General features: G+C 33.1%; 1 protein-coding gene across 1 annotated transcript in view; it reads left to right on the top strand.

The window, feature by feature from the left end:
- The window catches only part of LOC126834311 (cell adhesion molecule Dscam2-like), a 53,516-nt gene extending 31,752 nt beyond the window's left edge, over positions 1–21,764 (top strand). Inside the window, exons 18-28 of the mRNA XM_050566135.1 lie at positions 24–170; positions 241–399; positions 488–615; positions 1,011–1,167; positions 1,253–1,385; positions 1,458–1,867; positions 2,296–2,601; positions 18,590–18,725; positions 19,929–20,233; positions 20,461–20,607; positions 21,613–21,764. Of these exons, the coding sequence (XP_050422092.1) occupies positions 24–170; positions 241–399; positions 488–615; positions 1,011–1,167; positions 1,253–1,385; positions 1,458–1,867; positions 2,296–2,601; positions 18,590–18,725; positions 19,929–20,233; positions 20,461–20,607; positions 21,613–21,641 (2,057 nt within the window). The 3' untranslated portion in view covers positions 21,642–21,764. The remainder of the gene's footprint in view (positions 1–23; positions 171–240; positions 400–487; positions 616–1,010; positions 1,168–1,252; positions 1,386–1,457; positions 1,868–2,295; positions 2,602–18,589; positions 18,726–19,928; positions 20,234–20,460; positions 20,608–21,612) is intronic.
- Positions 21,765–21,988: the final 224 nt, after the last annotated feature.

Below are 21,988 nucleotides of genomic sequence, written 5' to 3' on the forward strand. Positions count from 1 at the left end.
CTGATTTAAACCGTTGATTTTAGTGCCAAGTGAATCTCCTCAGAACATTCAGTGTTCACCTCTAACGACGGAATCATTGAGACTGAGTTGGATCCCTCCACCAGTTCAAAGTCATCACGGCACTATTGTGGGCTACAAAATTAACTATAAAAAAATAAACCAAAAATCAGGTAAAAAAAAATTGATCAATGTGTAGCTAAGTCCGTCTATTTATTACTCGGTATTGAATTTTCAAACTAGGTTCGTTTGTTCCAAACGAAATAAAAAAGACGACCAATCTAGAAACAAATCTTCACGGTTTGGAAAAATACACCAACTACAGTGTAAGAGTCTTAGCTTATAACAAGGTCGGCGATGGCGTGCAATCCAGTCCTGTTTATTGTGTAACCGAACAAGACGGTATGTTTTCTAATCGCTGTTTTGATGGCTAACGCAGTCTTCACGCTAGATATGAACACTACTGTAACATCCTTTAAAACTTTTTCAGTCCCTGGGCCGCCAGACAATGTGAAAGCTCTTACTGTAACGTCAAGCAGTATTCTTGTTTCGTGGACACAACCAAAACGACCGAACGGCATAATTACAAAATATATTGTACACGTGAAACACAATAAAGTAAGGGAATAACTGTTTTAACCTTGAACATGTTTTTTGGGAGCGGCTAAACTGGCGAAAAGCCGAAAAAGTGTTACTGTGAGGCCATCAATGAATGGAAATCAGGATGGATGAGGAAGGAATGGTAATTAAGTATGAAAGCGATGTGGATGGGAACTTCTCTTTCCCAGCTTAACGGTTCATTCAAGACCAGAGCTGTTATCCATTGCCTTGCATAACAGCTCTTCAAGTATGCTTGTTTGTAATCTACAAACACTGTAAATGGAAATGGGTTGGGGATAAGGTTTAGATGGGGTGAGGATAGGACAGAAAAATCAGATGATCTTTTTTTCGTATTCAAACAATGTTCGAACGCCACTCTGTGACGTTTAACAATGGACTCTTGTGCTTTACAGATAGTGGAAAAAGAAATAGTTTTTGGAGACAAGAACACAAAAGTAGAAATCCGTCGATTGAAAGAGTTCCAGCGCTACGAATTTTGGGTAACCGCTACGACGGTAGTGGGCGAAGGACAGCCAAGTTTCCGTGTGAACCAAAGTCCAAATTCCAGAGGTAACCACCGGATGGATTTCAACGATGGCAAAACTGCCAGCTGTGGTTATTGTTTTCTGATTGTCTTGATGTTTTGGTTTAACAGCTCCAGCCAGAGTGGCGTCGTTTGGTGAACGCGTCAACATCGTGGTCGGATCAAAGATTGCGATCGAATGCTTTACGGTGGGCATGCCGACTCCGATTGTCAAGTGGAAACAACCGGAAGGAGCCGAAACAGAGTAAGAGACAACCGTGCTTCAAAGATCTTGTGCATGCTTATATAATAGTATGTATTTTCTCCGTCAACGCAGGATTTCAGACGACGGCAGTCTGTCGATTGGACCTGTGGACGACAGTTCATACGAGGGAAATTACACGTGTCACGTGGAAAATATATTCGGAAGGGATCAAATATCGTACACGGTAAACGTGCTCTATCCGCCGCAACCGCCGGAATTTCTTGTGGATTCCGTTTCGACAGACGTTCTCCTGGTGCAATGGAAACCCGTCAAACAGTCTGGCGCCGAGACCACTGCATATATACTATTTTACCAGACAGATGCCGGTGGTCCCCAAAGGATGGACATAGATTCTGACCGGTTTACGTGCAGTGTAAACCAGTTGAAATGCGGAACTAAGTACAGCGTGTCAATGCAAACCGTCAACACGGTCGGCGCCAGTAAGATCAGCCGCGTCGAAGAAGTATTCACTAAAGGCGGAGGTTAGTTGTATACAATTTACTAGCAATAAAACCCATTTTACAACAATACAGCGGAATCTAGAAGAAACACCGTATGTAGGCTTTACTTTGTTTCCTTTTAATTAGTATCAATTACTTCCAGTCTTTAATTTGATAAATTCCAGATCAAACTACTCATTCAATCGAATCCATAAAAGTATTAATACATTCATACTTACAACTAAAAACTTTTCGATATTTTCTTTCATCCGTCACACCTTATCAGCAAAATTTGTTTTGACTGGAATTTCTTCTGCACCTTTTGTGCTATTGCTTGTTTGGGTTTGTGTTGATCACATTTGCTTCGTGGACTAGGCTCTGTAATTTTTGACACATAAGTCAAAAAAGATGTAAACTCGTTAAATGGAAATAATTTAAATATTTTAACGTCTTGTCTTTTTTCTTAACAGTTCCAAAGGTCCCGGAAGAAAATGCCGTGCTTGCCATTAATTCGACCAGTGTGACGTTCACGTTCAGCACATGGCCCGTTAATCTGTGTGCCATACATTCATTTACATGCAAGTACGCCGAAATCAACTACGAAAACCCCGAAAAAGGTGTTTGGATAACGTTTACCAAACAAAAATTGATCAGCGATACGTTCACCATCAGCCACTTACAGCCAGCCACTGTGTATGAAATCCAGATGATCGTTCACACAGATGCCGGCGACACGATATGGCAGCATACGCTTGCTACCAGAACATTATCTGGAGGTAAGTGCAGTAGTGTAACAGTTGCAACAGTGTATTAGCTTTAACAGATTCGGGTTCGATTACTCAACCCCATCGTGTGCCACACCGACGTTGAATTCTAGCCAAAGAGGGTAGTTTTTAGTTTATTACATTTATTTAAAAATCTCCAATAAATAGAATAAAAGGGTTGTATTAAATGTTTAGAATTTATAGGATATGGTTAGAACTAAACACTCGTATGCAATTTATTGGAGATTTTTAAATAAATTCGATAAACAAAAAACAACACCTTTTCGGCCTCACGTCAAAGTTGAAAATCAAAAAACGTGTTGAACACTTGTGTAAAAGTACTTTTAGATTTATGTTTCTAGGAGTTGTGTTACTTAACACGGAAATTTTCGTTGTACTCATGAGCTATGTGGTCAAAATAATTGTGGCGGGTTCCTAACATGGACTTTAATGTACGTTTGCACTCAGATTTAATTGCTTTTTATGATATTCCGAGTACATTTCTGACCGAATGCTGAGCTCCTTTAGGATGTTTAACACTCCCATTTGTATACCTGGGCTGCAATGCACTTATCATACAATACTCGTAGCAAAATAATCATCCTCCTCGTTAAGCCATACAAGTAGTCATAGTACACATTACAGAGGTACACGATTACTTACTATATCAAGATTTGTGGTGACTCTAATAAATTTAGCATGTTATAAATACAACGCCATTTTATCAGGAAAGGAAAGGGATGCCCCAATCCACAAATTGCCCCCCCCCCTCCCCATTAGACTGAATTATTATATATAGTTTAAACCAGTACAGTACAAATCAAGCACAGTTTAGGCTAGTGCAGTCCAAAATAGTACAGTATAAACCAAACTCAATCAACTAGTACATGGATTAAACTGTACTGAACTAGGCTGTACTTGGTTAATAATCCTGTATAAATATAATAATTTATTTAAGATAACAAATTAATGGCTATATTATCCATGTGCTTTGATAATGTTAAAAATGATCGTACAGAAAAAAAATAACATAAAATTTAATCCGTATTCCTTTTTTCACATAAGATATCATGATACATTATATGAAACAAAGAACAGTACATACGATGAAATTTTAATATAACATGTCTAATATAGCAATAAGACATAGAAAATATATATTACAGGTGGCTATAACAGTATAGCGACACATAAATTAATTAATGTGTCCGTAGCAATAAGACAAAGAAAACGTGTTTTTAAGATATTAAAAAAAAATCAAAAAGTAAATCAATACTGTACTCTGTAATAGTAAGTCGAAAGCATAAAAAAAATCTTAGTTTCATTTTCGCTTTTATCGATTAGATTAGTATCAGTAAAATAAAACAAACAAAAAATCGCGGTTTAGTTTACTTCATCTTAAGACAATGTTTCTCAACGTCTTAATTACTTTATTGGTTTCAATTTTGGTATTTGACGATCGAAAACATGTTTATTGTACCGACGAACACAAAACCATTGACGCACTTAATAAGCTTTTGAAATCTTCGGGATGGGAAAATATTAGCAACTTGCAAGTCCGACTCCCTGGCGAAGAAGACAACCCGTTTCCTGTAAGTAATTTATTACTCAGAAACGGTGCAGAATTCGAACAAATCGTAAACGTTCACAACTACAAAAGAAAATACGTCATGATTATTTATTCGTTGTCTTGTGTGTATGCAAATGCGTTGGTAAAATTTATAGATTTGACAAACGTTATTTTACATCTCCACACAATGGAAAGACGTCGAATAAGCACAATGAAGTCACGGAAAAAGTCACGCGAAATAGGTGAGCCAAAAAATAAAAAGCGTTCATTAGACGAAGAAAACCAACAAGTCAAAGAAGACAATCTCGACGAAAAAAATTACTTTGACGAACCGACTTCTAGTCAAGATAACGACGAATCATTAGATTCCTGGAAAATATTTAACTCCGCGATAAAACAATTTCAGAAAAGTTGGTTGATGTTCGAGTACATGTCTGAAGCGTTGCGTTTCTTACAAGAACTGGTGCCGCAAGAATATTTTAAAACGTTACCATACAGAAAATCAAATTTCATTAGCACCTTGTCGTTTTTTAGGGACGCCTCTATAGAAATAACACTAGTACTAAATGGCTACGTCGGGGAAGACGACAACTGTTACAAAGACAAATTTCGCAATCTCGCTAGAAGTTTTTCCAAATTTCTCAACGATACGCAACCGTTAGATAGTTTTCTAAGCAACTATTGCATTATACCGGACAACGAAAAACCGACGAACGTCGAAGAACAATATATACCCAAAGATATTTTTCACAGAAAAGCGACGCCAACTTTGATGAAAAAGAAATTTGACATCGTACAACATATGCAGGACAAAATCGAAACGCTTGTAGGCAAAGTAACTCAAAAATACTTTAAAGATTTAGGTTTTTATTATAATTTCACGAACTAGAGAGTCTACAAAATAGATTACAAATAAAAAATTAAAATGTCAGCGTTCCTATATGGTTTTCCGTTCATCTATTTTGTAATGTAAGCCACTTATAAAATATAGGTAAGCGTTCATTTACATATAAAAGACGTTATTGTTACACTTTAACCTCAATATAAATTATAACTATTCATAGTTCTGTAATATCGTAATATAAAATATGTATTAAACAAATTTTTTTTTTCTTAATTCGGGAAAATCACAACCATAGGTTTTTTTTGTGTTATTGTGAAAATTATAATACATTTATTTTATGATTTATATAATTTTATAAAATAGCGTAGCATCCACCGCCGTGTTTACTATAAACCAAGCATAGCAATCCCATTAAACGCGTGTAAATTTTACCATACATTTTGCCACCTTTTTGTGAATGAACGGCTGAACAGAATTGATCATACGAGCTAACAGTAGATCGGGAAAGCTGTATAGAAGGGAGCGGGAAAATACAAATATAGATTGTTTGAATACTTTCTTAGTTACAAGCAAAATAGTACAACATTTCTGAAATTTCGAGATACTTGTTCCCATCAAGCATAGTGCGAATCAGCATAGTCTAGACCAGTACAAATAAAGCAGAGTTTAAGCAAGTGCAGTGTAAACTACTACAGTATACATCGAGCTCAATCAACCAGTATATGGATTAAACTGTACTGAATTAGGCTGTACTTGTTTAATAAACCTGTATAAGTATAATGATTTATATAAAATAAAAAATAATTAACTATACCGCGCATGTGCTTTAATAATGCTCAAAATTATCGCACACAAAAAAAATAAATATAAATTTTAACATAAAATTAAAACTATATTGTTTTTACGCATTCGATGTTATAACACATTATAAAATGAAACATACAACTTTACGTACATTAAAACTTTGATTAACCTGTCTAATGTAGCATTAAGACATACAAAATGTGCTTTAACAGTTGGTTATAACAGTATAATAGCGACACTTAAATTAATGAGTCTACCTTAGCATCAAGACAAATAAAAGTGTAAAGGTTATAAAAAAAAATCAATATTTAAGTTTATATATAGTGTGTATTTGTAAGTTGAAACCATAAAAAAACATCTTAGTTTCATTTTCGCATTTATCTATTATATTGGTGTCACTAAAATAAAATTTTAAAAAATCGCGATTCAGTTAACTTCGTAAGAAAATGTTTTTCAACGTCTTAATAACTTTATTGATTCCAATTTTGGTATTTGACAATCGAAAAAATGTTTATTGTACTGACGAATACGAAACCATTCAGGCACTTAATACGCTTTTGGAATCTTCAGGATGGGAAAAGCTTAGTAACTTGCAAGTCCGACTCCCTGGTAAAAAAGACAACCCCTCCTCTGTAAGTGCTCTGTTACTCAGAAACGGTGCAGAATTCGACCAAATTGTAAACGTTAATAACTACAAAATAAAATACGACATGGTTATTTATTCGTTGTCTTGTGTGTACGCAAATGCGTTGGTGAAATTTATTAATTTGACAAAAGTCATTTTACGTCTCTGCACATTGGAAAGACGTCGCGTGACTACAATGAAGTCACGGAAAAAGGCACGCGAAATAGGCGATACAAAAAATAAAAAGCGTTCATCAGACGAAGAAAACCAACAAGCCAACGTAGAAGATGTTAACGAAAAGAATTACTTTGACGAACCGTCTTCTAGTCAAGATTCCGATGATTTAATGGATTCCTGGAAAATATTTAACTGCGCGGTAAAGCAATTTAAGAAAAGTTGGTTGATGTTCGAGTACATGTCTGAAGCGTTGCGCTTCTTACAAGAACTGGTGCCGCAAGAATATTTTAAAACGTTACCATGCAACAAAACAAATTTCGTTAGCACCTTGTTGTTTTATAAAGACGCGTCTACAGACATAACACTAGTATTGCATAGTTACGCCGGGGAAGGCGACAACTGCTACAAAGACAAATTTAGCGAACTAAAAAGAAGATTTTCCGCGTTTCTCAACACGACGCAACCGTTAGATAGTTTTCTAAGGAACTATTGTATTATACCGGACAACGATAAACCGCCAAACGTCGCAGAAAAATATATATCCAAAGATATTTTTAAAAAAAAGGCGACGCCAACTGTGATGGAAAAGAAATTTGACGTCATACAACAATTGCAGAACCAAATCGAAACGCTTGTAGGCGAAGTCACTCAAAAATACTTTAAAGATTTGGGTTTCATGTATGATTTCACGTACTAGAGAGACTACAAAATAGGTTATACATACAGCAATAAAAAAACTAAAATGTTAACATTGTTATATGGTTTTCCAGAAAAACTAAGTTTTAAATATTTTTCATTCTACTGTTCATCTATTTTGTAATGAAAGCCTATTTATATCATATAGCCGTTCGATTAAATACAAAAGACGTTTACAATACCAAACTGCTATGCTTTTATCTCAATATAAATTATAATATTATTCATAATATTTTACATCATATTAAAAATATTAAAATAGACTTTCAAACACAAAAAATAAGTATAGTTTAAACCTGTAGAATATAAATCAAGTTACATCCCAACCAGTTCAGTACAAATCAAGCACAGTTTAAGCCAGTGAAGTGTAAACTTGTACATTAAAAACCAAGCTCAATCAACCAGTACTTGATTTAAGCTATACTGATTTAGGCCGCACTTGGTTTATAATCCTGTATAAATATAATAATACATTTAACAAAGTACTAACTATATCATGCATGTGCTTTGACAATGCTAAAAAAAAATCGCACAAAAAAAATATATCCCGACATAAAATAAAATCCTTATTTATTTTTTTTCGTATTAGAGCGAAAATAATTATTTATATAATGTTAGACATTGTATAAAATAGATTAAATGAAGCAAATATCTGTACATACGATGAAACTTCAAAGACAATATACCAAATGTGTTTAAACAGTTGGTTATAAAAGTATAATAGCAACACTTAAATTAATGTGTCTACCTTAGCAATAAGACAAAGAGAATGTATTTGTAGGATATTAAAAAAAAAGTTAAATATTCAATTTATATCTAGTCAGTGTTTCAAAGTTAAAACCATAAAATAACACCATAGTTTCACTTTCGCATTTATCAAATAGAGTAGAGTAACTAAAATTCAACAAAAATAAGAAAGCGACCAAGCTTACTCCGTGCTAAGAAAATGTTTTTCAACGTCTTAATTACTTTTTTGGTTTCAATTTTGGTATTTGACGATCGAAAATATGTTTATTGTACTGACGGGTACAAAACCACTGACGCACTTAATACGCTTTTGGAATCTTCAGGATGGGAAAAGATTAGTAACTTGCAAGTCCGCCTCCCTGGTGATTTAGACAACCCGTTCTCAGTATGTGAATTATTACACAGAAACGGTTCAGAATCCGACCGAATTGTAAACGTTCACAACTACAAAAGAAAATACGACATGATTATTTATTCGTTGTCTTGTGTGTACGCAAATGCGTTGGTCAAATTTATAAATTTGATAAAAGTTATTTTTCGTCTTAGCACATTGGAAAGACGTCGCGTAAGCACCATGAAGTCACGGAAAAAGTCACGGAAAATATGTCAGCCGAAAAATAAACACAGTTCAACAGACAATGAAAACCAACAAGCCAACGAAGACGATCTGGACGAAAAGAATTATTTTGACGAACAGTCTTCTAGTCAAGATTCCGGTGATTTAATAGATTCCTGGAAAACATTTAACTGCGCGATAAAACAATTTAAGAAAAATTGGTTGATGTTCGAGTATATGTCTGAAGCGTTGAGTTTCTTACAAAAACTGGTCCCGCAAGAATATTTTAAAACGTTACCGTACAACAAAACCAATTTTTTCGGCACCTTGTCAGCTTATAAGAACAGCTCTACAGACATAACACTAGTATTGAATAATTACGTCGGGGAGGTCGACAACTGCTACAAACACAAAATTAGCAATCTGAGCAGAAGATTTTCCCTATTTCTCAACGAGACGCAACCGTTAGACAGTTTTCTAAGCAACTATTGTATTATACCGGACGACGATAAACCACTGAACCTCGAAGAAAAATATGTATCTAAAGGTAATTTAAAAAAAAAAGTGACGCGAACATCGGTAGAAGAGAAATTTGATATCGTACAACAATTGGAGAGCCAAATCGAAACGCTTGTAGGCGAAGTCACTCAAAAGTACTTTAAAGATTTGGGTTTTTCTTATAATTTCACGAACTAGAGAGACTACAAAATAGATAACAAATAAAAAATTAAAATGTCAACATTCTCATATGGTTTTCCAGAAAAACTAACTTTATAATATATTTCATTCTACCGTTCATATATTTTGTAATGTAAGCCAGTTTATAGCATATAAGCTTTTGATTACATACAAAATAAGTTTATAGTAAATGGTACACATTAATCTTAATATATATTAAAAATATTTATAATTCTGTAATAACATATTATAAAATATATATTTGAAAATGTTTTTTTTTCTAATTTAAGAAAGTTAAAACCGTATTTCTTTTCATGTTAAATCGAAAATAATTATACATAAAATATTTTATTATTTATTATAAACACACATAGCGCATCATAGCACAGTTCATATAAAGTATTGTGTAAACCTTCAAAGTCTAAACTAGTACATTCCAAACTAGTATAGTTTAAACCTGTAGAGTAAAAAATCAAGTTATTTCTCAACCAGTTCAGTACAAATCTAGCACAGTTTAAGCCAGTGCCGTCTAAACTAATACATTATAAACCAAGCTCAATCAGCCAGAAAAAGGTTTAAACAGTACTGAATTAGGCTGTATTTGGTTTATAATCCTTAAAGCAAAAATAGTAATATACATATTTTATTATTTATCCAGCTGATATCGTAGCAAATAAGACAAACAATATGTTTTTTTTTAATAATTAATTGTTTAAATAAAAAAATAGTCACGAAAATAACAATAAACAGACTGGGTTTTTTATGTATTTAACTCTTTTAAGATTTATAATCACAAGTGTTGCTTGAGTTTTTTCTAGTTTAAAATGTGTTTTAACAGTTGGTTATAACAGTATAGCGACACTTAAAATAACGTGTGTACCGTATCAATAAGTCAAAGAAAATATGTTTTTCAGATTAAAAAAAAAAATTAAATATACAATTATTTATAATATATAGTCTGTATTTGTAAGTTGAAATTATGAAAAAACATCTTAGTTTCATTTTCGCATTTATCGAAGGGAATAGTGTCAGTAAAATTAGAAAAAAAAACAAAAATCGCGACTCAGTTATCTCATCGTAAGAAAATGTTTTTCAACGTCTTAATTACTTTATTGATTTCAATTTTGTTATTTGACGATCGAAAATATGTTTATTGTACTGACGAATACAAAACCATTGACGCGCTTAATACGCTTTTGGAGTCTTCGGGATGGGAAAAGATTAGCAACTTGCAAGTGCACCTCCCTGGTGAAATAGTCAACCCGTTTTCTGTAAGTAATTTATTACTCAAAAACGGGGCAGATTTCGACCAAATTGTAAACGTTCAGAACTACAAAAGAAAATACAACATGATCATTTATTCGTTGTCTTGTGTGTACGCAAATGCGTTGGTAAAATTTATAAATTTGACGAAAGTCATTTTACGTCTCAGCATATTGGAAAGACGTCGGGTAAGGACAATGAAGTCACGGAAAAAGTCACACGAAACAGCCGAGCCAAAAAATAAAAAGCGTTCATCGGAAGAAGAAAACCAACAAGCCAACGAAGACGATCTGGACGAAAAGAATTACTTTGGCGAACCGTCTTCTAGTCAAGATTCCGATGATTTTATGGACTCCTGGAAACTATTTAACTGCGCGGTAAAACAATTTAAGAAAAGCTGGTTGATGTTCGAGTACATGTCTGAAGCGTTGCGTTTCTTACAAGAACTGGTCCCGCAAGAATATTTCAAAACGCTAACGTACCACAAAACCAATTTTTTTGGCACCTTGACAGTTTATAAGGACAGCTCTACGGACATAACGGTAGTACTAAATGGTTACGTCGGGGAAGACGACAATTGCTACAAAAACAAATTTTGCGGTCTGAGCAGAAAATTTTCCTCATTTCTCAACGCTACGCAACCGTTAGATAGTTTTCTAAGCAACTATTGTATTATACCGGACGACGATAAACCGCAGAACGTCGAAGAAAAATATAATATATCCAAAGGTATTGTCAATAAAAAAGCGACGCGAACTTCGATAGAAGAGAAGTTTGACATCGCACAACAGTTGGAGAGCCAAATCGAAACGCTTGTGGGCGAAGTCACTCAAAAGTACTTTAAAGATTTGGGTTTTGTTTATAATTTCACGAACTAGAGAGACTACAAAATAGATTACAAATGAAAAATTAAAATGTCAACATTCTTATATGGTTTTCCAGAAAAACTAACTTTATAATATATTTCATTCTACCGTTCATCTAATTTGTAATGTATGCCACTTTATAACATATAAGCGTTTGATTACATACAAAAGACATTATTGTTACACTTTAACCTCAATATAAACAATAACTATTCATAGTTCTGTAATATCGTAATATAAAATATGTTTCTAAAAATATATTTTTTTTAAATTTGGAAAAATCAAAGCTGTATGTTTTTTTTTTGTGTTAAAGCGAAAATAATAATACATTTATTTTATTATTTATGATCCAGCGACACAGTAGAGGCATGGAGCTTAGATAAAAAATAGCGTTGTGTTCATCGCCGTGTATAATACGAAGCATTGCAATCCCATTAAACGCGTGTAAAATGTACTACACATTTTGTCATCGTTTTGTGAGTGAACGGCTGAACACAATTGATCATAAGAAATATCAGTAGATTGGAAAAGTTGTATAGAAGGGAACGGGCAAATAAAAATATAGATTGGTCGAATACTTTCTTAGTTACAAGCAAAATAGTACAATATTTCTAAAATCTCGAGACAATTGTTTTATCAAATTTTTTTCCTCCTATAGTTTCCCAACTATACTCCTATTATTACAAGTGTTATTTTTACTAAGTCGGAAGTAGTAAAACAATCTTCGACTTCCTGAAAAGTAATCTAGATTTACATTTTTTCATTACAGGGTAATTATGTAGATAGATTATTATTTGTTAGGCACCATTTATAATACTGAATACATATATAACATTACGGTATTTATTTAGTCCCTATATTATTATATCACATACTTTAAAGGTTATGTTGAGACACTTATTTATTCTTTTACTTAGCGACCATTTACACTGAGCTAACAAAGTGTTTTTGTTGGGATAATACCTAACCAGTTCAGTTCCCATCAAGCACAGTGTAAATCAGCACAGTCTAAACCAGTTACATTTCAACCAGTTCAATACAAATAAAGCACAGTTCATGTCAGTGCAGTTTAAACTAGTAAAGTATAAGCCAAGCTCAATTAACCACATCATGGTTTAAACTGCACTTATTTAGGTTGTACTCGTTTTATAATTCTGTATAAATATAATAATTAATTTAAGACAACAAATTACTAACTATATCACGAATATACTTTGATAATGTTTAAAATGATCGCACATAAAAAAAAAATATATATATAATCCTACATAAAATAAAACCTTATTCCTTTTTTCGCCTTATATGTTATAATATAAAACGAAGAACTGTACACACATTAAAACTTTAATTACCTGACTAACATAGCAATAAGACGATAAACAATGTGTTTTTACAGTTGGTTAAAACTTATAACAGTATAGCGACACTTTAATTAATGAGTCTACCGTAGCAATAAGACAAAACAAACGTGTTTAAGATATATTTAAAAAAAAATCTAAATTCAAATCATAAAAAACCATCAGTTTCATTTTCGCATTTATCCATTAGATTGGTGTCACTAAAATAAAACTAAACCAGCGATTTAGTTTACTCCGTCATAAGAAAATGTTTTTCAACGTCTTAATTACTTTTTTGGTTTCAATTTTAGTATTTGACAATCAAAAATATGTTTATTGTACCAACGAATACGAAACCATTCAGGCACTTAATACGCTTTTGAAATCTTCAGGATGGGAAAAGCTTAGTAACTTGCAAGTCCGACTCCCTGGTGAAGAAGACAACCCCTCCCCTGTTAGTGATGTATTACAAAGAAACGGCACAGAATTCGACCAAATTGTAAACGTTAACAACTACAAAAGAAAATACGACATTATTATTTATTCGTTGTCTTGTGTGTACGCAAATGCGTTGATCAAATTTATAAATTTGACAAAAGTCATTTTACGTTTCGGCACAATGGAAAGACGTCGCGTAACCGCAATGAAATCACGGAAAAAATCACTCGAAATAGGCGAGCCAAAAAATAAAAAGCGTTCATCAGACGAAGAAAACCAACAAGCCAATGAAGAAGATGTTAACGAAAAGAAATACTTTGACGAACCGTCTTCTAGTCAAGATTCCGGTGACTATATGGATTCCTGGAAACTGTTTAACTGCGCGGTAAAACAATTTAAGAAAAGTTGGTTAATGTTCGAGTACATGGATGAAGCGTTGCGTTTTTTACAAGAACTGGTCTCGCAAGAATATTTCAAAACGACATCATACAACAAAACCGAATTTGTTAACACGTTGTCGTTTTATAAAGAAGGCTCTACAGACATGACACTAGTACTAAATAGTTACGTCGGGGAAGACGACAACTGCTACAAAGACAAATTTAGCGATCTAAGCAGAAGATTTTCTTATTTTCTTAACGCTACGCAACCGTTAGATAGTTTTCTAAGCAACTATTGTATTATACCGGACAACGACAAACCGCCTAACGTCGAAGAAAAATATATATCCAAAGATATTTTCAGAAAAAAAGTGACGCCAGCTGTGATAGAAAAGAAGTTTGACATCGTACAACAATTGGAGAGCGAAATCCAAACGTTTGTAGGCGAAGTCACCCAAAAATACTTTAAAGATTTGGGTTTTGTTTATAATTTCACGAACTAGAGAGACTACAAAATAGATTACACATATATTAACTAAATTTCAACATTCTTGTATTTGGTTTTCAGTAAAACTAAGTTTTTAATATTATTTATTCTACCGTTCATCTATGCTGTAGTGTAAGCCAGTTTATAACATATAAGCGTTCGAATACATACAAAAAAACGTTTACAATAAATGTTACACTTTAATCTCAATACAAATTATAAATATTCATAATTTTGTAAAATCGTAGTATAAAATATGTATTTAGAAATATTTTTTTTTATTTGGGAAAAACATAACCTTATTTCTTTTCGTGTTAAAACAAAAATAATAATGCATACATTTTTTTATTTATTCAGCTGATATCATAGCAAATAAGGCAAACAGTATGTTTTTTAAATTATTAAATATTTAAATAGACCATTAGTCACGAAAATAACAATAAAACAGACTTGTTTGTTTACGTATTTAACTCTTTTTTGTTCATAGATTTTTAACCACAAGTGTTGCTTAAGTTTTTTTCTGGTTTAAAATGCGTTTTATCGGTTATTAAAAAAAAAATAATAAAAAAATACATTTATATGTCTGGTCTATGTAAGTCAAAATAGTATCTTAGCTTCACTCTTGCATTTATCTGTTAGATTAATGACACCAATATTAAACAGAATAAATCGCGACTCGTCATAAGGAAATTTCAAGAGCGAAATAAACGGTTAATGTCGTCGTGGAGACCAATGTGCATTAGAGATACTATTTATTTCTCATGCAAATGTTTCCGCAAATAGAAGGAAAGAAAAATTCGATGACTTTATTTCATAATGTAGACAATAATATGGTAACCTAGGAAGACACCGGATGAAACAGTAAAAAGATGTTTTTCAGACGAGTCTGCAACCACGAAAGAGCATTTTCATGTCTCGTTGAATTACCAAATAAATTTAGAGTAGTGGTAGAATTAGAAATAATGATATAGTATATTAACAAGCAGTAACAAGCTAGTATCTAAGGTGGCTAGTACACTAAAACATCAAGTTTCTGGCTAATATTGTAGTTTTTAATATCTGGCTTAAAACAATTCATAGAGAAATTGGACTATTTTGAATTTATTATTTAGTTCTAATTTGAACATTGAAGGTGCAACATATCTCTTATCTCTTATCAAATAACAGCGTAGGTAACGCTTTTTTGGTAACACTTTTTCGGTAATGTGCCAGAGCTAATTCCCATCCCCAACCCCATCCCACCCCCAACCCCATCTCCGTGTGGTAATTTTTCGTTACGCTTTTTTGGTAACGCTTTTTTCGGTTATGTGCCAGAGCTAAGACATGAAAATGTCAAAAAATGTTTTTAGTTTGATTTCACGAACTAGAGAGACTACAAAATAGATAAACGTATAAACTATTCCGGATAACTAAGTTTATAATATTTTTCATTCTAACGTTCATCTATTTTGTAATGTAACATACATGTATACATTATAACATATAAGCGTTCTGACTAGGTCAGAAGTAGGAAAACAAACTTCGACTTCCGGCCAAGAAAACTAAATTTCATGACAGGTTTAACATGTAGACAGATTTTTATTTGTTGGCAACGATGTAGCCTAAAATATTTTCATCTCGACCAGTTCAGTACAAATTAAGCACAGTTTAGACTGCACTTGGTTTGTAATCCTGTGAATATATAATTATTCGTTTAAGATAACAAATAACTAACTATATATCATGCATTTACTTTGATAATTCTCAAATATATGGCACAAAAAAAATTCATCCCAACATAAACTTAAATCTGTATTCGCGAAAATAATAATTCATATTATGTTATAATATATTATTTGAAACAAACAACTTTGTACACGTTAAAACTTTAATTAACTGCGAAATGTGTTTTTAACATCTGGTTATAACAGTATAGCGACACTTAAATTAATGTGTCTTATTTGCTATAATATCAGCTGAATAAATAACAAAATATAAGTATCATTGTTTTCACTTTAACACAAAAAAGAAACACGATATTTATTTTTCCAAATTAGGTTTTTAAATATATATATATATATTATAATATGACATTACAGAATTACGAATAATTATAATTTATATTGTGATTGAAGAATAACATTAACTGTAAAATTAGATTTTTGGAAAACCGAAATATAAGAATGTTGAAATTTTAGGGTTTTTTATAACTGTATGTATAACCTATATTGTAGTCTTTCTAGTTCGTAAAATCATACACGAAACCTAAATCTTTAAAGTATTTTTGAGTGACTTCGCTCACAAGCGTTTTGATTTGGCTTTCCAATTGTTGTACGATGTCAAATTTGTCTTCTATCGAAGTTCGCGTCGCTTTTCTATTGAAAAGACCTCTGGATACATATTTTTCTTCGACGTTCGGCGGTTTATCGTTGTCCGGTATAATACAATAGTTGCTTAGAAAACTGTCTAACGGTTGCGTAGCGTTGAGAAATCCGGAAAATGTTCTGCTTAGCTCCCGAAATTTCTCTTTGTAGCGGTTGTCTTCTTCCCCAACGTAACCCATCAGTACTACCGTTATGTCTGTAGATACGAATTTATACAACGACAAGGTGCTAACAAAATTTGTTTTGTTGTACGGTAACGTTTTGAAATATTCTTGCGGGACCAGTGCAAGTAAGAAACGCAACGCTTCATCCATGTACTCGAACATCAACCAATTTGTCTTAAATTGTTTCACTGCACAGTTAAATATTTTCCAGGAGTCCATTAAATCATCCGGATCTTGACTAGAAGACGATTCGTCAAAGTAATTTTTTTCGTCGAGACCGTCTTCATCGCCTTGTTGGTGTTCTTCGTCTGATGAACGCTTTTTATTTGTTGGCTCGGCTGATTCGCGCGACTTTTTCCGTGACCTCATTGTGCTTAAGCGATGTCTTTCCAATGTGCTGAGACGTAAAATAACTTTTGTCAAATTTATAAATTTTACCAACGCATTTGCGTACACACAAGACAACGAATAAATAATCATGTCGTATTTTCTCTTGTAGTTCTGAACGTTTACAATTTGGTCGAATTCCGCACCGTTTCTCTGTAATAAATTACTTACCGAGAACGAGTTGTACACTTCACCAGGGAATCGGACTCGCCAGTTGCTAATCTTTTCCCATCCCGAAGATTCCAAAATCTTATTAAGTGCGTCAATGGTTTTGTGTTCGTCGGTACAATAAACATGTTTTCGATCGTCAAATACCAAAATTGAAACCAATAAAGTAATAAAGACGTTGAAAAACATTTCCATACTATGAAGTAAACTGATTTTTTTTTTGTTTAATTTTAGTACACTAATCTAATCGATAAATACGAAAATGAAACTATGATGTTTTTTTTTAAGATTTCTACTTACAAATAAAGAGTACATAAACATTTTCTTTGACTTGCTGCTACAGTAGACACTAGACACATTAATTTAATTGTCACTATTATACCTGTTAGAACAAACTGTTTAAACACATGTTGGGTTATGTTTGTTTTTTGTGCCATCATTTTAAGCACTATCAAAGCGCATACATGATATAGTTAATAATTCGTTATTATAAACGAGTTGTGATATTTGTACAGGATTATAAGCTAAGTACAGCCTAATTCAGTACATTTTAAACCATGTACTGGTTTATTGAGCTTGGTTTTATGTACTAGTTTGCACTACAATGGCTTAAACTGTACTTGATTTGCAATGAACTGGTTAGAATGTAACTTGATTAATATTCTACCGGTTTAATCTATATTAGCTTGGAATGTACTGGTTTAGGCTGTGCTGGTTTACACTCTACTTGATATGAACTGTAATGGTTAGTTGTTTATAAATAACAATATATATGTATTGTTTTTTCGCTTTAACAAAAAAAGAAATACTTTTTTGATCAACACATTAATAGACACAAAACTGTACATATTTTTCGTGTTAAAGTGAAAATAATTTAATACATATATTTTATTATTTATTCAGCTGATATCATAGCAAATAAGACAAACGAAATGTGTTTTTAAAATAGTTAAATATTAAAATAGACTATCAAACACGAAAAATAACAATAAAACAGGCTGGTTTATTTAAGTATTTTATAATAATATATTTTAATTATAACGACAAGTTTTGCGAAAGTTTTATCTAGTTTAAAATGCGTTTTAAGGGTTATTAAAAAAAAAAAAAATTGAATTTATATGTCTTATTTATTTATAAGTTAAAAAAACATTTTAGCTTCTCCTAACCTATCCGCAAATAAAAGGAAAGAAACATTCGATGACTTTATTTCATTAATGTAAACAACATTATGGTAACCTTGGGAGACCCCGGATGAAACATTAAAAGGACGGTTTTATTCTCGACAGTAAATTGTTTATAATCTTTTAATGATGATCAAAAGTCTTTGAAAAGTCTTCAAATTGCTATTATTTTAATAGTTTCTCAATAGTCTCGAACTGACCTCGTCTACGGTGTTCGAACTGCTAAACAAGAATAACTATTTGTTTTTTTTTTTTTTGAAATATTTCAGGCATAGTTCCGGTCCCAATCAACAATAACGGAATCGTTCAAAGCTTCGCTCAGTTTCACAAATATGTACCGGCTGCTTCGGGGCTTGTTTGTATTCTGTCATTTTGTGTCTGCATCTTCGTGGTGATCCAAAAAAGGTAAACATGGTGTATAAAATGTAGGTATTTATTATGTGCGGGATAGGATGATTTGTGTGTGTGTGTTATCAGTGTTGACTATCCTAACAGCAGACTGACTTAGAAACAAGTACCTAGACGATTCGAATCATAACACTTGAGAAAGTGTGCGACCAACAAATGACGGATGAGAATTTCGCTAGCCAATTCGCCGTTTGTATGAAATAAGGAGCACGAGATTGATTGGAAAACTTAAACCAAATAGATCACCTTACCGAGGCTCGGTTCGGTGAATAGTGAATTATATGGCGTATTAAAATATCTGTTTAAATACTAATCTGTAATCAGTTGACGTGGGAATGATGTTAACTCAAGTACCACTCGAGTTTTGACTTTGTCAGCGTGTAAAACGCACTTTGCCGTGACAACAGCTATTATAATATATTTTACAACTTATAGTTACCAATACGACAATCTTTAATGTTTTTTATTACATTTCGGTGCATTACAAAATTTAAAACAACATTCTTGACAAAGAAACAATGCATTTACAGACCCACAAGGTTAAGCACCTATTGATTAGGATTATGTATTATGTAATTTGAACAGTTTCTACGTTGCCCAACACTGTAGAGTGCTGCTTCAAAATGCAAAATTATATGAATTTGCGTTGGAAAGAGATCGAATTTGTAGGTGAATAAATTAATAAGAACTTTGCAAGCAGACTCGCATGCTTGGTTGATTCCAATTTGGTGAAGTGTGAAAGAAAAATAACTATGGTAACCTAAAAAAACCTAATGTGTTGTTATAAGGCTAGAGATGATAAACGGAAACGAGTGATGAGCTTCGCATTCTAGCAGAGAGAGAGATGCAGTATTAAACGACTTTGATTGCATTAGGTTAGGTTCAGTAATAGGAATGCGCAAAAAGTAACTGCACACAGCATAGACTGATTTTGAGAGTTGGTTTGAGCGAGCTGAACGAAAGCAGCTGATGTAGGAATGTAGTAATAGACGGTGGAGAGGATTTAGAATGGGATGGGTCGAAGAACGAGTGAGTGGGTGTTACTTATGGAGACGTTTATGTGAAGTAGACAAATTGACGATTGTGGACTGAACACATAGTCGAGGGAGTGAGCTTAGCCCACCGACCTATTCGAGAGCGGATTTAGGCGCTAAGATTCAAAGCATAGTTTATACAATTTCGTTTGGTTAATATCAACAGGAAAAAAGAACCTCAGTATTCCAGAGGCAGTGCGATCGAGAGGAAGTCTAGTTACGAATCGGACAGGCCGGTGGAATTCGCCTCGTCCACGTTGAGGAAAAGACAACAGTCGATGGAAAAATGCATGAGCACCGACGAAAAAAACATCAACTATGACGTATGTCCGTACGCCACTTTCAGTGTGATGCAAACGGCTTCGTCTTCGTCCTGCAGGACTCCCACACACCCCAGGGCTTTGAGCCAGAGCGATTGTTACGAGACACCGGATCACGCCAAAATACACGGGCTCTTCGACAAATCCTACGGTAAGACATCCCTTAAGTTTGCTTGAGATCTGACCGAACAGCCTAGTGCGGTACCTATTCATCTCAATCATCAATTGTTATCGATTATCCGGGACTATCGATTTCCTCCCAACGCCACGCCGCCCCTTCTCAAATTTGTTTACCAGTTTAGTTTCCAATCCGAATGACCTGTTCCAGGATCAAAGTCCCACTGATTTTTTTTTATTTCATTTTGCTTTCGACTGTAGAAATATCTTACATATCCAACCAGCAAACGCTGCCGATGACTGCTGCCAAGCCGTCCAGAAAGATGACCATGACACCGGTGCACTTCGTGACGGACGTGGACGACGAACGGTGCAACAAAACGACAGCGTCGAGAAAACAAAGCTCAGGTTGGCCTTGCAATAGTAATAATAATAATAATTATTATTACTAGGTGTAGTCAACGAATAACTGTAGGAAATAAAATGTCACGTGTTCGACTTGAAAGTTGACAAAGCTCTGGAAAAAACAAAAAAGCCAAAACAATTTCAGTACTGGCTAATGTTAAAACACAACTAAACACATAATTTGCAATTACTTTACATTTTTCACACAATCTGAAGTAACACCACCAGGTGATAGACAATTCTACCTTCAATCTGTTGCCTGCAAAAGTGGTGCCAAGCAGACATCTTGTTGGGTCACACAAGTTTCGCACAAACCGCTATCTTCGTTCCGTTTCTTCTTATGGAGTATCATATAAGAACTTTGCCTACTTGCCTTGTTTTTTTTTTAAATTGCTCAATTTTATTCACACAAAACTAAAATGTTTCTGAGATGTCACAAGGACATGACGTCTCCCTTACTTTTTTCTTCGAATTAATTGATATTAGTATATAAGGTCCTAAAACACTAGAAATGTCTAATCCGTAATGATTGTTTTAAAATATTTAGCATTTATATTATGTCACGTTGAAACAACAGTGCCCCGTTCAGCTTGTGATAACATTAATGATTTTTTCATAATTGTTTCACCGAAAAAATATTTATCAAATGTCAAACAGTAATAAATGTCAGAAGTTCGATTAAAAACTTACATCCGTTTGATACAATTATAGTCCTCCATGATGTTTTATTGTTTACTCGATAGATGTACTTCATAATATTATTGTATTCATTTAAGTGGCCTTGTATTTTGTTCTCATTCAATTTTTAATTGGAACATAATTAAGATTAATACTATAATTATATTATTATTAGTATGCTCGAGACGTTTCCATTAATAAATCTCGATTACTTCAAAAACGAGCCACTAAAATTGGACTTCTATTTGTGGTTCATATAATATTATCTCCGTCTTATGTTTTGACTAATAATAATGGAATGTCGTTTGTGGTTATTTATTTAATTTTCAGATTCGAGAATGCGGAGGAACTACAACTAAACGACAACGGGAGGAACACAGAAGAAACTTTGGAGACATTTTTTTAAACTATGGTTTACCTATATACATATATAAATATTTCAACATATTATTATCAGTAAAATAAATATAAATTATATTATTGTTTTTCATTGTAGTAGTTTATAAACTATGTTAAAATAATATAAAATAAATTATTATAAAAATAAAATAAATTTAAAAAAATCAAAAATATGTACTATTGTTATTACCTATTATAGAATGGCGTTAGGAATTAATATAATATAATGTAATATATTATTACCTATGTACATTAACAATAAAGAAATCAATTTTTCGTGCACGACTACAATAATATTACCGTTACG

The sequence above is a fragment of the Adelges cooleyi genome, unplaced genomic scaffold, assembly GCF_023614345.1.
Source record: "Adelges cooleyi isolate 19-005CV unplaced genomic scaffold, UGA_ACOO_1.1 ACOO_flye_CR_arks_rails_tigmint_CR_PRNA_1, whole genome shotgun sequence".
NCBI lineage: Eukaryota > Metazoa > Arthropoda > Insecta > Hemiptera > Adelgidae > Adelges > Adelges cooleyi.